Source organism: Diabrotica undecimpunctata, chromosome 5 (assembly GCF_040954645.1).
Source record: "Diabrotica undecimpunctata isolate CICGRU chromosome 5, icDiaUnde3, whole genome shotgun sequence".
NCBI classification, from domain to species: domain Eukaryota; kingdom Metazoa; phylum Arthropoda; class Insecta; order Coleoptera; family Chrysomelidae; genus Diabrotica; species Diabrotica undecimpunctata.
In genome coordinates, this window is record NC_092807.1 from 106,715,536 (window position 1) to 106,729,705 (window position 14,170).

Consider the following 14,170-nt stretch of genomic DNA (forward strand, 5'->3'; position numbering starts at 1 on the left):
TTAAAAATTGCTTTTGACATAATGAAGCGAAATGACATCTTAAATTTATTACAAGCTGAATAAATAGACCATCAGATAATAAGGACAATTGATGAAGTTAACAAGAACAACAAGACCAGGGTTATAATGCCAACAGGGGAAATAGAATGCATAGAACTAGAAGGAGGAATCCGCCAAGGAGACTCGCTCAGCCCATTCTTATTCAATATAGTGATGAATCAAATAATTCACGAAGTAAGAAAACGACACGGATACCACATGGGAGCGCATAAAATCAAGATACTTTGCTATGCCGATGATGCAGTACTAATTGTTGATAACGAAGATGACCTACAAAGGCAGTTCCACAGCTTCAATATCACAGCAAACAAACTTAATATGAGAATATCAGTAGAATAAACTAAATGTATAGTGATCAGTAAAGAGCCGTGACAGGGACAGGGATATAAGAACAAAGACCACAAGGCAAGCATCAAAAGCAGCAAGAGTAAGTGGTTGCCTCCGAGAAACCATATAGAGAAACAAATATCTGACCACGGAAAGCAAAATTAAAGTATACAAGACAACAGTAAGACCAATCCTAACATATGCAGCGGAGACAAGAACCGATACAAGAAAGACGAAACAACAAATCAACAATATCGAAATGAAAGTATTAAGATCAATAGCGGGCATATCATTAAGAGACAGACAAACCAACAGAAGTATACGCGAACAATGCAAAATTCAAAATATTACCAGGTGGATAGAAACTGGAACGGAACTGGAAAGAAAAAAAAACTGGAACTAACATGTAAACCGAATGGGACCAGATACATTAGCGAACATCTGTAAAAACAAACCGTAATAGCAGACAAACCGTAATAGAAGACCCGTTGGAAGGCCGCCAAGAAGGTGGAAAGATAAAGTACAGTCAACAACGAATGAAACAGAATAAGACTCAGACAAACAGGAGTAATCCTAGTCGCGCGAAGAAGAAGAAGAAGAACAATATTTAATAATTCCAATTTAATGGTTTCTAATTTGTGTTTTTTTCTGTATCTGTTTGTGTCTATGAAGAGGCCGTAACTCATCGGCCAAAATACTGGCATTCTAAGCCAAAACGCTCGAGTTTGATTCTAGGCACCAACAACGGTATGCTTGTTTCTAAAAATGATCAATGGGCCGTCACCGTTCTTCGGAGGGCAAGTAAATCCATCAGATTCTCTGGCCTAGTGTGCATTAATACCAGTTATCTGAAACAGGGTTAAATATGAAATTATCGCTGGAAAAATCCGCAAGGATCTCCCATGACACAAACATTCCAGAAGATAATATTATTATATGTGTCTAAATACTGTCTTCTTTATTCTTGTAGTAGATTTTTATGGTAGTGCTTTAAGTATTTTTTTTTTATTTATTTTACTTGTTTTATTTATATTTGATGGATTCGACCGTTACTTGATGGAAATTCATTTTATGTAATCATAAAACACTGAAAACTTTGTTTTCAAAACTTCCACAAAATTTATTATAAAATCTTATCACTACAGCTGTTTCGGCAGCGTGCCTTTCTCAAGTGATCTATTTTTGGCATGCGTTTACACTTTATAGTCTTTAACTCTTTGAGCCGCCATGGTACACGCGATGTACCACCTTTTTCGGTATTGTTAAGCGACGGTGGTCTTATAAATGTACCTACTTTTTAAATCGTTGTCGCTTACATTGCAGTGGTAAAGTTTTTCCACTAATGTAACAGCCATCTACTGGATACTAGGCAAACGCACTGGCATGCTTAAATCCAGATTTTATCGCACTCTATAGTCGCAAACTTTATTTTATTGTCAGTGCATCGTGTACTGAAGCTTGTCGACAGTTTTTTTATTAATAAGTTACTGAAAACTGAAGTATTTACAAAAAAATTGTATTCAAGACGTGTGTTGAGGTTGCTAGGTAAGTAATAATTAACGTAATTGATAATACTTGTGTGGCAATTGAAAATCCACAAAGTTTTCTCGTGGTCCAGTATTCGTACCACCGCTCCGAATATGATATTTTACAAAATTAATTTTTATATAGGAAAATGTCAAGATTAAGAAAATGCGATATACTTTTACCCTAATTGGCATGATGATAAACGGATTTCAAGCGAAACTAGATAATATAGATGAAGCTGTAGAGGCAATACCATCTGATTCCAAATTGATAGTGGACGATTCTGAAAATGAAGATCACGAAGCGGTTTAAACTCCAACGGCAGATATCGAGAAAATTTACAACAGTTCAGGTGAAGAGTCTGAGTCTGGCTTGACACTAGAGGAGACAACAGATATTACTATAGCTCCTAAACCGGAAAATAATGCTTCTGCTTATACATCTCCAACATGGTCAACTAATCATAGACCTATCTCTACTGAAAACTTTACACATTCTTCTGAAGTATCCGACTTTATTCAAAAGCTTGATAATCCAACCCCATATAATTTGTTTCAGTTGTTCATAAATGATGATTTTATTAAACGTTTGGTATTCCAAACTAATTTATATGCAGAGCAAATAAAAACAACTCACGGTAAAAACTTTTTGTCTACTGAATTTAAAGTAATTAAAACATTCTTGGGTAGAAACTTGCTAATGGGCGTAAAGCGATATCCTAGTTATAAAGGCTACTGGTCCAGTGCACCTGACCTTCAAGATGAGTACCTACATATCCAGTTTGATGAGTCTCAAGCGATTTAGTTGGTTACTTGGTTATTTTCATGTAAATGGTAATTCTGCTATGCCTGTTCGTGGTTTACCGAATTTTGATAAGCTGTATAAACTGCGCCCAATGATAGATTTATTACTAAATAAATTTGAGAATTCTTTGTATCCATCTCAGCAAGTAGCCGTCGACAAATCCATGATAAAGTTCAAAGGCCGGTGTGCACTGAAGCAGTATATTACAAAAAAAAAATCATACAACGAAGCTATGTGTGGATGCTGGCAGATAAATCACGCTATTGTCTAAAATTTGATCTGTATACAGGGAAGGCTGATTTAGCAGAAAAAATTTAGGGGCTCGGGTGGTCAATTATCTGACAGCTTATACTAGTAGCAAGCATCATGTTCTTTATTTTTTTCATATTATACCTTTGATGGAGGAATTAAAGAGACAAATCCATGCAGTAGGTAATGTAAATCGAGGAGAGTATCAGTGGTTCACCAGCGATTATGGATTGGTAGCAGTAAAATGGGAGGATAGGAGAGCAGTACATATACTTTCCAACTTCCACAACTCTGAAGATGTCAGTGAAGTGAAGTAACTGATTACAATCAAAATATGAATTTTGTAGATAAATTTGACCAGATGTTATTAACTTACAAAATTGATCGTCGCAGTAAAAAATGGTGGCATCGAATATTTTTTTATTTATTAAATGCTGCGGTAGTAAAATCATACTACCTTTACAAGTTGGTGAACTTGCCTAAAGTAACATCAAAAGATTTTTGCCGTGCAGTTAATAATGGATTATTGGCAGACCAAATTGTTTCTTAAAAGAGGCTATCTAATGGAATGCCATTAGACACAATACAAATCAAAAAAGCAAATCCATTTGTTCCCATTGAAGTACGACTACATTCTTCAGAATATCAGCCACAGCGAAGTTCAATAAGAAGATGTGCTTTGTGCGGCATAAAAAACAAACAAGTTAGGAGTGACTTGATTTGTTCTTTGTGTAAAGTTTCATTATGTTTATGTAAAAGCAAATCATACTTTCCACCCCATACCTAAAAAAAATTAAAACTTAGTTGCAAAAAAAAACATCGTATTGTGTATCAATAGTAGATAATTATTGTTGCTCCACTAGGGGCTGTTTTGCATGAACACTTTTGCTCCTCAAAGAGTTAATGAAATAAGTCGAAGAAGAGATAACTGTTTGTCTCAAGTTGGTCATTCAGAATTATGTCTGTGTTTTTTAATTTGTTAATTTCCATAGGTTCTACCAAAAATAGCTTCAGGCTTAACGAATTTTTTTTATTTTAAAACGATTTTTTTTTAATAAACCAATAGCAGAACATAAAAGGGTTTTCAATAATAGAAAAACAGATTCATCATACGCACTTCACCTTCTGGATCATAATCATTCTTTTAATGACGAATTTCAAATTCTTTACATTCAAAATAAAGGCCTTAAGCATCTTTGTTAGAATCTATGGAAATTAACAAATTAAAAAACACAGATATAATTCTGAATGACCAACTTGAGTCAAACAGTTCTCCCCTCCTCAACTTATTTCATTAAAAACTACGAAGTGTAAACGCATGCCAAAAATAGTTCTCTTCAGAAAGGCACTCTGTCGAAACAGCTGTAGTGATAAGATTTTATAATAAATTTTGTGGAAGTTTTGAAAACAAACTTTTCATTGTTTTATTGTTATTTATATTTCCTTTAAGACTGTTTATAGTTTTTCCAAGCTTTCAATTACCTTTAATATTGATCGTGTTGCCTTTTATTGTTTTAATTTCTTTTTCACTATGTATTTATATGGATTATGGTCTTTTCGGTCTTTATCATCTTTTGGATTTAACCATTTTAGATACGCTCCTCTTTTCCTCTGACAGTTGGTAGTTAGATTAAATCGACTTTTCACAAGGAATTTTTCGTGTTTCGTTTTATCTTTTACACCAGGGGCTTATAGAATAGAAATATGCTTTATTGTCACTGAAAATTATATAATTTTTTGGACAAAGCTTACAAAAAGTCAGAAAATGTCTTTCAGATAGATAGGCTTTTGCCATTTTACGAAACTTAAGGAAAGAAGTTGCAGATTTAATTTGCAAAGGTAGATGGTTGTAGAATTTTTTGCCGAATATATTATAGATTTCAGGGCCTGCGTAGCGCAAGCGGTAGGATTCTTGACTCGCAAGCCGGTGGTCCGGGGTTCGAATCCCACCGCCGGCAAGAACATCTAGACATTTTAAAAATGTCTATAGGCCCCAGGTCGACTCAGCCTGAATAAAAATGAGTACCTTGGGTAAAACCAGGGGTAATAATAGACGGTTGAAGCGTAGCACTGGCCATGTTACCTTCCTTGTATACCGTAGGCCCTAGATATAGCAGACTACCCTGCTATACTCCCAAAGCCGCGAGAGCGGTATAAAACGGGAGACTATTATTATTATTATAGATTTCTTGATCAACTCAGTGAAGGGTATCGGTAAATATACATCACAGGTTGAATTTCTGGTAAAGTACTCATAATTAGATTTTGCTGGAAAAAGATGAAGGAGTTTACGAATTAACCTAACAGTTTCTAAAATATAAAAAGAGGAAAGAGTTTTTTGAAGTAGCTTTTGGAATGTGTTATTTTTCTGAGGTCAAACAGATACTATATTGCTCTTTTTTGTAATTTAGACATAAATAACTGTGATTGGCAGCTGTACTGGAACCCCAAAAAGGAAGATCATATCGAAGATGAGACTCGAACAAAGAAAAAGATGTTATTCTGGAAGATGCTAAATTGATTTCCTTCAAAACAGATCTTATTGCATAGGATGTTGAGGCTGGTTTCTTACTTAACAAATCAATATAAAGGGACCATTTAAGGTTGCTGTTTATAAAAATACCAAGAAATTCTACAGAATCAACAATAATGATCTGACTGTTAGTAAGAAGCAAGGATTAAAGAGCTTCTTCATAGGATAATGATATTGTCTTATCTACGTTCAAAGAAAGTAAATTAGGGTCAGTCCAGGTTTTTATTTTAAGTAGATCAGATTATAGTTGCATGAAGAGTTGTAATATTAGAGTTCCTCCAGGTGATACTGGTATCATCAGTACAAAGAAAAAATGCTCCATCGATTCTTAAGTTAGTGATGTCATTTATAAAGATAAGAAAAAGTAAAGGACCCAATACTGAACCTTGTGGTACTCCACATACAATGCTTTTGTGACTAGACTCAATATCATTTACTCTAACTAGTTTTTTCCTATTCCCCAAGTAAGAATCTAACCTACTTAAAGAAATACCTCGAATTACGTAGACATTTAGTTTTTTTAACAAAATATCGTGATTTACACAATCAAAAGCTTTGGCATAGTCACAAAAAACAGTGGCTGTGTAAAGATTATTGTTTAGTGCTTGATAGCCCTCATGTAATACAGAAAATATAGCATAACTGGTACATTTATTAGATAAAAACTGACTTTGTGATAAATTGAGCCTCCCAGATGATTTTTATAGTAAAGTTTTTTGGCTATTTTAATGTTTTAGATAGGTTAGGATCAGAAAAAGTGCCACCCAGAAGTCAAGCACAAATTTTATAATTTACGAAAGTTTTGAGCGAAAAAATCCCACGTAAACGTTGAGTTTTCGAGGATGGGTTGTTAAGAGTGTTAAACTTGGTATATACTGCTTTATGATCAGATAGTCCTGCATTATTAATTGTAGCGTATACATCAAGGTGTGGGAAATCTGAGACAATATAAATAATTATGGTAGATGTTGTTTTAGTAATTCTTGTAGGAGAATTAACGTGCATTGTGAAACCATACGATTCGAATATATTGACGAATGATAATTGGGTAGCACAAACAACAGTTAAATTATTATTACAGTCACCACATAGATCATGAGGGCAGTGACAATGAGTCTTTCATTGGACAGGTCCTCAAACAAATTTAGCAGGTTCTAAAAAATAGTTCCGTGGAAGAATCAGGTGATCTATAAATGCAATGAATGTATAAATTAAGATTCTTGTTACAAACCAATGAAAACTCAAAAAGGCTTCATTCAACAGAAAATCATATTTATTATAGGAGAAAATCATTATTTGTAAAAAGAATTAGGTTGCCACCATGAGCTAAACTTGAACGATCATACCTAGCAATTGTGGTATATTTTTCTACAGAAAATAGAATCTGTTACCGCAACTATCGGGAGAAATCCTAATTCCTGTAAAAATAAATATAATTCATCTGTTTTTTATATCTTATAGAACGAATATTAATCAGAACCATGCTAAAGTTGTTATCATTAAAATAACAACATAACAAATAAATTGAGGTTTCTAGTCCCATAGTCGTAATATTTAGAAATTTCGTTTTGGAGAGATAACGGAATAGTAACTTCGGTGACTTCTCCTTGATTGTTGCAGGTGAATAATTCATTCTGAAGTAAGAAAGAACCTAAAAGCAGCAAGATCAGCTTCTACCTCAGTTGGACCAACTCCATAGACATTGTTACATTCTAGAAGGATTTTTCGTAGATTTTCAGTCTTTTCAGTCAGGAAGTCCTTCGGAATCCAAAAAGAGTTTAACGCTTGTGTTGGTGAATCCTTCGTAACATACTGAATAAGGTTGATTGAGTAGAAAAGCAAGATGTAGCTTAGTGGCTTTCAAGATATGCGGTTTACTTAATCTTGCTAGAAGATATCGACTGTTCGAGTTATTGGTTAATATAACTATTGGTGGGATCAAAGGATCCAGATTTATCGACTTTTCCAAAGTATCTTTCTTAATAAAGTTCGTAGCTAGTAGATTTTGAGTTTTAAAATTTGATACATTTCTTCTGCTGTGTCTTTGATATTTTGTGTCAATGTTTTCTTTAATATGTAGTTTTATGTTCTAGTAGTACAAGTTCGTCAAAGTTAGCTCTGTCTTTCAGTTTAAACTCTAGCGATGCGAAAAATAAACAGAGAACGCATTCGGAGTAAAGAAGATAGCAAATGCGTTTGGAATTTAAAATTATTTTATTATGGAACTACGACTGGGGGAGGGTCAATTGAACTCAATAGGTATTGAAATTTAAATAATTAGGAGTAATTATTCCACGTAATATTATGTGATGAAAATTATGGATTTTTATTGTTCTTAAAGATGAAATATATTATAAAAAATTTATATTTAGATATCAAATTATTAATAAAATCATTTCAACATAATTTAACATGTTTGAAAACTAAAAGCAATAAAGAAGTTCACATACAGATATTGCACAAAATTGCAAAGAAATACATAGCTAAGTAATTCTAGGTATGTCCTTAACAAAACAAGAGAAAGTAAACTGACTGTTAGAAAATTTATAATATATAAATGGTCATTTAATTTTATAATCAAGTTAATCTTCCAAAACCAGAATTTTATTAATAACATAACTAGTTCATTTTTAAATTAAAAAACCATCTCCGTCGACCATCATCTTTTTTTTATATGATCATTTTAGCATTGTATACATCATATTGAAATATAAAAATAAAATAAACTGTTTAATCGTTTTTTTTTTTCTCTAAAACGTCCGTATTCTAACAGTATACTTAGAAAATAACATTACAATAGTTCAATGCCTTAAATATCTGGATCGGAACTCGAATCTGTATCTTCTAGATCATCTATCACTATCAGCGTCATCGTTATCATCATCATCATCATCCAAGTTAATTATCACTTTCTCCGTAACTAAGTCCACTGCCGGTGCGCTTTTCATAAAAAATTGTTCTGCCTGTTTGGCATTTTCACACCGTGATTTCCATTCATCCTCTGAAAATGTCTCAAAAAATTGATTACATAAAACCTCCACATCTTTAAAGTTAAAACTTACATTCCGTTGTGCAACATAGTTTTTCATGGATGCCCAAACTAACTCAATGGGGTTGAACTCGGGATGGTAAGGTGGTAGTCTTAATACCGAATGTCCATTTTCCTCTAGAAGTTTATCTATTTCATATGATTTATGATGACGTTGATAAAATTTTGCTAAAGTGTATAGCTCGGCTCTTAACATATCATCTGTAAATGGTATATTTCTCTTTCTTAGCCACTCTTTTATTTCATCTTTTTTTGATGCAGTCGTTATATTTTTTTCACTTTGAACATTGTGGTATGGGGCATTATCAATCACTAATACACTTTGTGCTGGTAAGTTCGGTATCAACATTTCCACTAGCTACTTTTTATAATTTTGAAAGTTCATCTGACTATGGTAATCACCAGTTTTTAAATTTGATTTAAATTTTAAGTAGGAATTTTTTATGAACCCCATTTCTCTCCCTGCATGAACTTTTATTAACTTACGCAAACCATCGTGAGAATCATCATTCCAACTTTTATTGAATGTGTGATAAGAGTGGATGTATGTTTCGTCCATGTATACTATAGGACGATTTTCGTTTCTGTAACTCTTAATACTTCGCAAAAAAGCTATCCTTTTTTATTGGATGTCAGGTTTTTCCATAAGCAATTTTTTCTTTGTCTGAGTTTTTCGCCAACAGAAACCAATTTTATGTAATCCTTTTCGTAAACTTCCATACGATCCTGTGTAATTAATTTTATTGACAAATTTCCTGTGTATGCCTCTCAACGTAGGAACTTTTTTTTCGTGGACGTGAAAATTTATTACAAATCTCCGAAGAATTTCCTTACCCATATTATTCAACTTAGTTTTGGTCGCACTTTTTTTGTCTTTTAATATTAGGTGTATGGAACGAATCACTTTCACCATCTTCAACTGATCTCATTTCATTTGAAATTTGCTTTACAGAACCAACACTAACACCAGTTGAGCGCGAAACACGTTCTTGAATTTTCGTTAGTTCTATTATCGGATGTGTAGCCTCCGCTTCTCGTCTCATAAAATATATCACATTTGCTATAATTTCACGAGATTGACCACTCAAAACTTTACGATGAACTTTTGATTTAAATTCCATTGTAACGAACCGGATTAATAAGTCCTACACCAGTGTAATTGATATGCGTCTGATCTGTTTGCTTCTGCTAACAAAATTGAACTGAGTATATTCGGGCTACTGACGGATCCTCCCCTCCAAATTTATATTCTTATCAAAACTCAGAGACATACAATTCTTAAAGAGCTGTAGTAACTTATCACCGTTCACCGGGCGCTTTAATAGTAAGTGATCTAACCCGCACTCAGCTCTTCCCCAAATCTTTATATTCGCGATTGAAACTGAATGTAGAGGGCAGGTCGATTGCAGTGTCATGGCCGATATAAATGGTATAAACAACTAATGTTTACCATTGCTTTTGCATGTTTAGTTTGGTTTAAGACGACTTATTTTATCATTTATAAATGGAAATTAGCCTTAATGATATGTTTGAGTATTGTGGTGAAGCAAAGAGTCCATTGGTTGAAGGGGAAGCAGTTTTCAAGTGATGAATATTTAAATTTTAACTTAAATATTTGGAACTGACTTGTATATTGATGAATCCAGAATCCTATTTTGTGTATACCTGGAAACCCAGAGTATAATGTTTTGTGTAATGTTTGTCTTACTACCTAGTATATGCATTATTTTATATTATGCCTTATGTTTTTAATATGTTAATTTTTATTTTATACTATTTTTTGACATGTAAGTACTTTATTGTATATTAACATAAATAAATAACTTTTTGAGTTTATTGTAAGATATTTGATTACATGAAATCAACCTTAACTTGGAGAGTCACCTGTCAAAAAAGATCATAGCTCATGATTTGTCTTTAAAAGATTCCGTAATAAATCATGAGGAAAAAACCTCACGATACTATCCCAACATGGTAAGTATTTGTATTTCTGTTATTCAAGAAAATATATTATGTATTCTCAATATGTTATTGTCTTAATGATAGTGGTATTTTCTTTTTATTGATTTCTTCTTTTTCCTAAGTTTTCCAGTTTAGGAAAGAGAAATAGAGAAATATCTTTTGTCGATCTTGAATTGCATTGAGGAACAGAACAATATCGATTTGATTTAAAATACTTTAACGTAGTCACAGTATATTGCTTTATAAAGAATGTTCTTTCGCAATATACTGTGACATAGTCATAATGCTGAAATTTACTAAAAAAAATTTAATAATTCTATTCAAATCAACAGCTGTCTGGTTTGTTTACACCACTTATAGTAGTTTAAGTTTATTCCGCCAGAGGTCAGATACTTTGTTTTCAATCGCGAATTGTGGGGATTAGGCATATGTCTTTTTTAATAACAATAATGTCGATAATTATTGCCTAAATATATTTGTGTAGATTTGTCTTTATGTTGGCAATATCGATTTAGGATCCTTTATCTGTAAGAAGGTATTTGAACAAAATATAACCAAACATTTATTTTTAATTATTGAAACTTTTGTATAAAATTTCGTTTTAGATTTTATCCTACCCCGTACAAGAACTTATGTTATTTGTCTATCACTCGAATATGAACTCATATTTAAAAATATTTTGACGTTTATATGATCGATATTTATTGATATTAACCACACATACATCACGTTATGTTTGGTTATGCGTAACCAAATGTTTTATTTGTTGATGTAATACAATAATCACAGTAAAGTGAGTCAATTGAGAGTTCGCCAAAATAAACAATTTCGAATTGTAAAGCGTCAAGAAATATCATTATAACAGTGAATTATTATACATAATTAGGCTTGCCGGAGTTTTTACAGGAATTATTTGAATTTGTGTGTATTGATTGTTTTTTATTATTTTTGTCTAGTACAGATATAATAATTATAATAATATAAAGTGTAATAAACAACTTAAACTTGTATTGCATTTACTCCACTCTATAGTACTTTATTAGTATATAATTTCGTCAGCCAATGAAAGCCCATTACCAATGTGTATATAGTCCAGTCAATAAACATTTTCCTGCATAATTTTCTGAGCCTGTACCTATTTGAACCAATTTTTTTTTCTATAGGTTCTACTCACCCTCAACTTTAGATGTGTTAATTTTATTATAACTTTCCTTGGAAGTTGCTTTAACACTTCCCCAGTAATTAGATCAAATCCAGGAGCTTTCTTTGGATTTATGTTTTCTTTTATTTCCAAATATACTTCTTTTGGAGTTAATTATTTATTGTTCTTAATTTGGTTGAAAAGTATTTTCTAGGTGGTCAGCAAACCTGTTGGCCTTTTGTATATTGCTTCTTGCCCAGCTACCATTAGTATTTCTAATTGATGGATTCTATAAGATTGGCCTTTAATCGTTTGGTAGCCTTCCACAATGAATAATCTGTAGTACTATCATTTGATAGTTCACTTAGGTAGCTGCTAACCGATTCGTTTTTAATTACATTTTTATTGAGTAATTCTACTTATGTATCTAGTTGATCAACGGTTCCTAATGGAACTGAGAGGTTAATCTTCTCTTCAAGGTCTATCTGGAAACTTTTCCAGTCAGTATTTTTGTTAACAAGTATAGGAGGGCTTTCTTTTTTGATAAAAGTGTCACTCAGTGTGAGAATAATTGGACAATGGTCCTAGTTCGTATCCAATGCCTCTTCTATCTCTATGTAATTTGTTGAAATATTTCTGACTACAAAGAAGTAGATAAGGTCTGGGATTTTATTTGTGTCAGTAGGCCAGTATGTTGGCTTTCCCGTTGATATTGCGTTGCATTTTATATATTTCATTGCTTCTAAAAATTCTTTCCCTTTGGTGGTAGTCAGTCGTAAACCACAGTGCGTATGTTTTGCATTGAACTCTCCTCCAAGGATAAACCTATGTCCTTGACTGGTCAAGAATTTTATATATTGATTTTTCTTGATGGCATGTCGTGGCGGACTGTAAACCGCTGTGACGATTACCTCATAGTTTTTACATTTAATTTTTACTGATGTAGCCTGAAATTCTTTAGTTCTATATCCCATTTCCTGATAGTGCATAATATTTTCTTTGATTATTACTGCACTACCTTCTTTGGCTGCATTATCCGGGTAAGTAGTATGATAAGTTTTATAGCCCCTAAATCTAATATATGACTCATTTATAAAATGGGTTTCAGAAATGAGATATATGTCTATTTTTTCTATATCTAGTATCGCTTGTAGTTCTTGCTGATGTTTCAAGATGCCATTTGCATTCCGCATTCCATTCTACTATTCGTAAATTACCCGCCATTACCAAGTCTCTTAGGTATAGCTCCTTTGGTGCTATATTCTATTCTGGTTATACGCTCGTCCAGGTTAGTTAATGTCTCTAATATTTTCTAATAACTAAAATTAACACATCTTATAAACGCTTCCTTTAGGCTGAGATACGTACCAAAGTTATGGAAGGTGGCAGAAATTATAATGACACTAAAACCAGAAAAACCTTCACAAGAAGCTTCTTCATATAGGCCTATTTCACTGTTACCTGTCATGTCTAAATTATACAAAAAATTACTCTTAAAGAGACTAAAACCGGTTATAGAGAAAAAAAATCTAATTCCTAATCATCAGTTTGGGTTTAGAGCAAGCCACTCAATGATAGATCAGGTGCATAAAATAACAGATATAGTAGAAAAAGCTCTAGAAGAAGAAAAAGTCTGTTCCGCAATTATCCTCGATGTAGCGCAGGCTTTTGACAAAGTGTGGCATGCCAGATTATCATAAAATGAGATGCTAGTTACCAAAACAATATTCTGAACTACTAGAACCATATATATCTGACAGATACTTTCGAGTTAAATATGAGGAGGCATACTCAGAATTAAGAGAAGTTAAAGTTCGAGTTCCACAAGGAAGTGGCCTTGGGCCAGTTGGACGAAACCTCGAGAATGCAGCAACCTTGCTACAGAACTCTGTTGAACAAATTAACATCTGGACCAGGCGATGGCGTATCAAATTGAATGAAACAAAATCTGTTTATGTCAATTTTACTAACAAAAGAGAACAACATATCCCAGTTAGTATAAATAGAAACCGAATACCTTATGCAAATACTGCAAAATATTTGGGTATGACATTAGATTCCAAGCTACGTGGGAAAGCACATATTAAGAAAAAAAAAGAGGAATTAAAAATTAAGTTCAGAAAGAGGTACTGGTTGATGGGAAAAAAATCCACTCTGTTTACTTATAACAAATTGTTACTGTATAAGCAAGTCCTTAAACCGATATAGACATATGTCATACAGCTATGGGATTGTACAAAAGAAAGTAACATCCAAGTTATACAACGATATCAGAATAAATTATTAAGGAACATCGTTAACGCTCCACGCATCCACAAAAATTGTCGACTATTTTTTATGCTACGTAAATAAACACATTTTTTTCGAATCCTAAAAAAACTAATAAGTATTTTTAAAAAATTTAAACGCAGAATGAAAGAATACATTATTACTGAGGGCCGAAAGTCCCTGAAAACTTCTATAATGTTTATTTTAATAAGTTACAGGGGTGAAAAAAAAGAGAAAATTTAGTGTGATT

The 14,170-nt window shown here is 32.8% G+C and overlaps 2 protein-coding genes across 3 annotated transcripts in view; both read right to left on the minus strand.

Annotated features, from left to right (window-relative positions):
- Dh31-R (Diuretic hormone 31 Receptor) overlaps positions 1 to 14,170 on the minus strand; it is a 666,929-nt gene that overhangs the window by 394,891 nt on the left and 257,868 nt on the right. The window lies entirely within an intron of this gene.
- Positions 8,350 to 8,898, minus strand: LOC140442414 (uncharacterized). The gene has a single exon (XM_072533488.1). The coding sequence runs from the start codon at positions 8,896 to 8,898 to the stop codon at positions 8,350 to 8,352; it is 549 nt and encodes a 182-aa protein (XP_072389589.1).

What these genes read in the sequence shown, in the direction of transcription:
- LOC140442414 (XM_072533488.1), bottom strand. Translation starts at nt 8,898, where the DNA reads ATGTTGATACCGAACTTACCAGCACAAAGTGTATTAGTGATTGATAAT.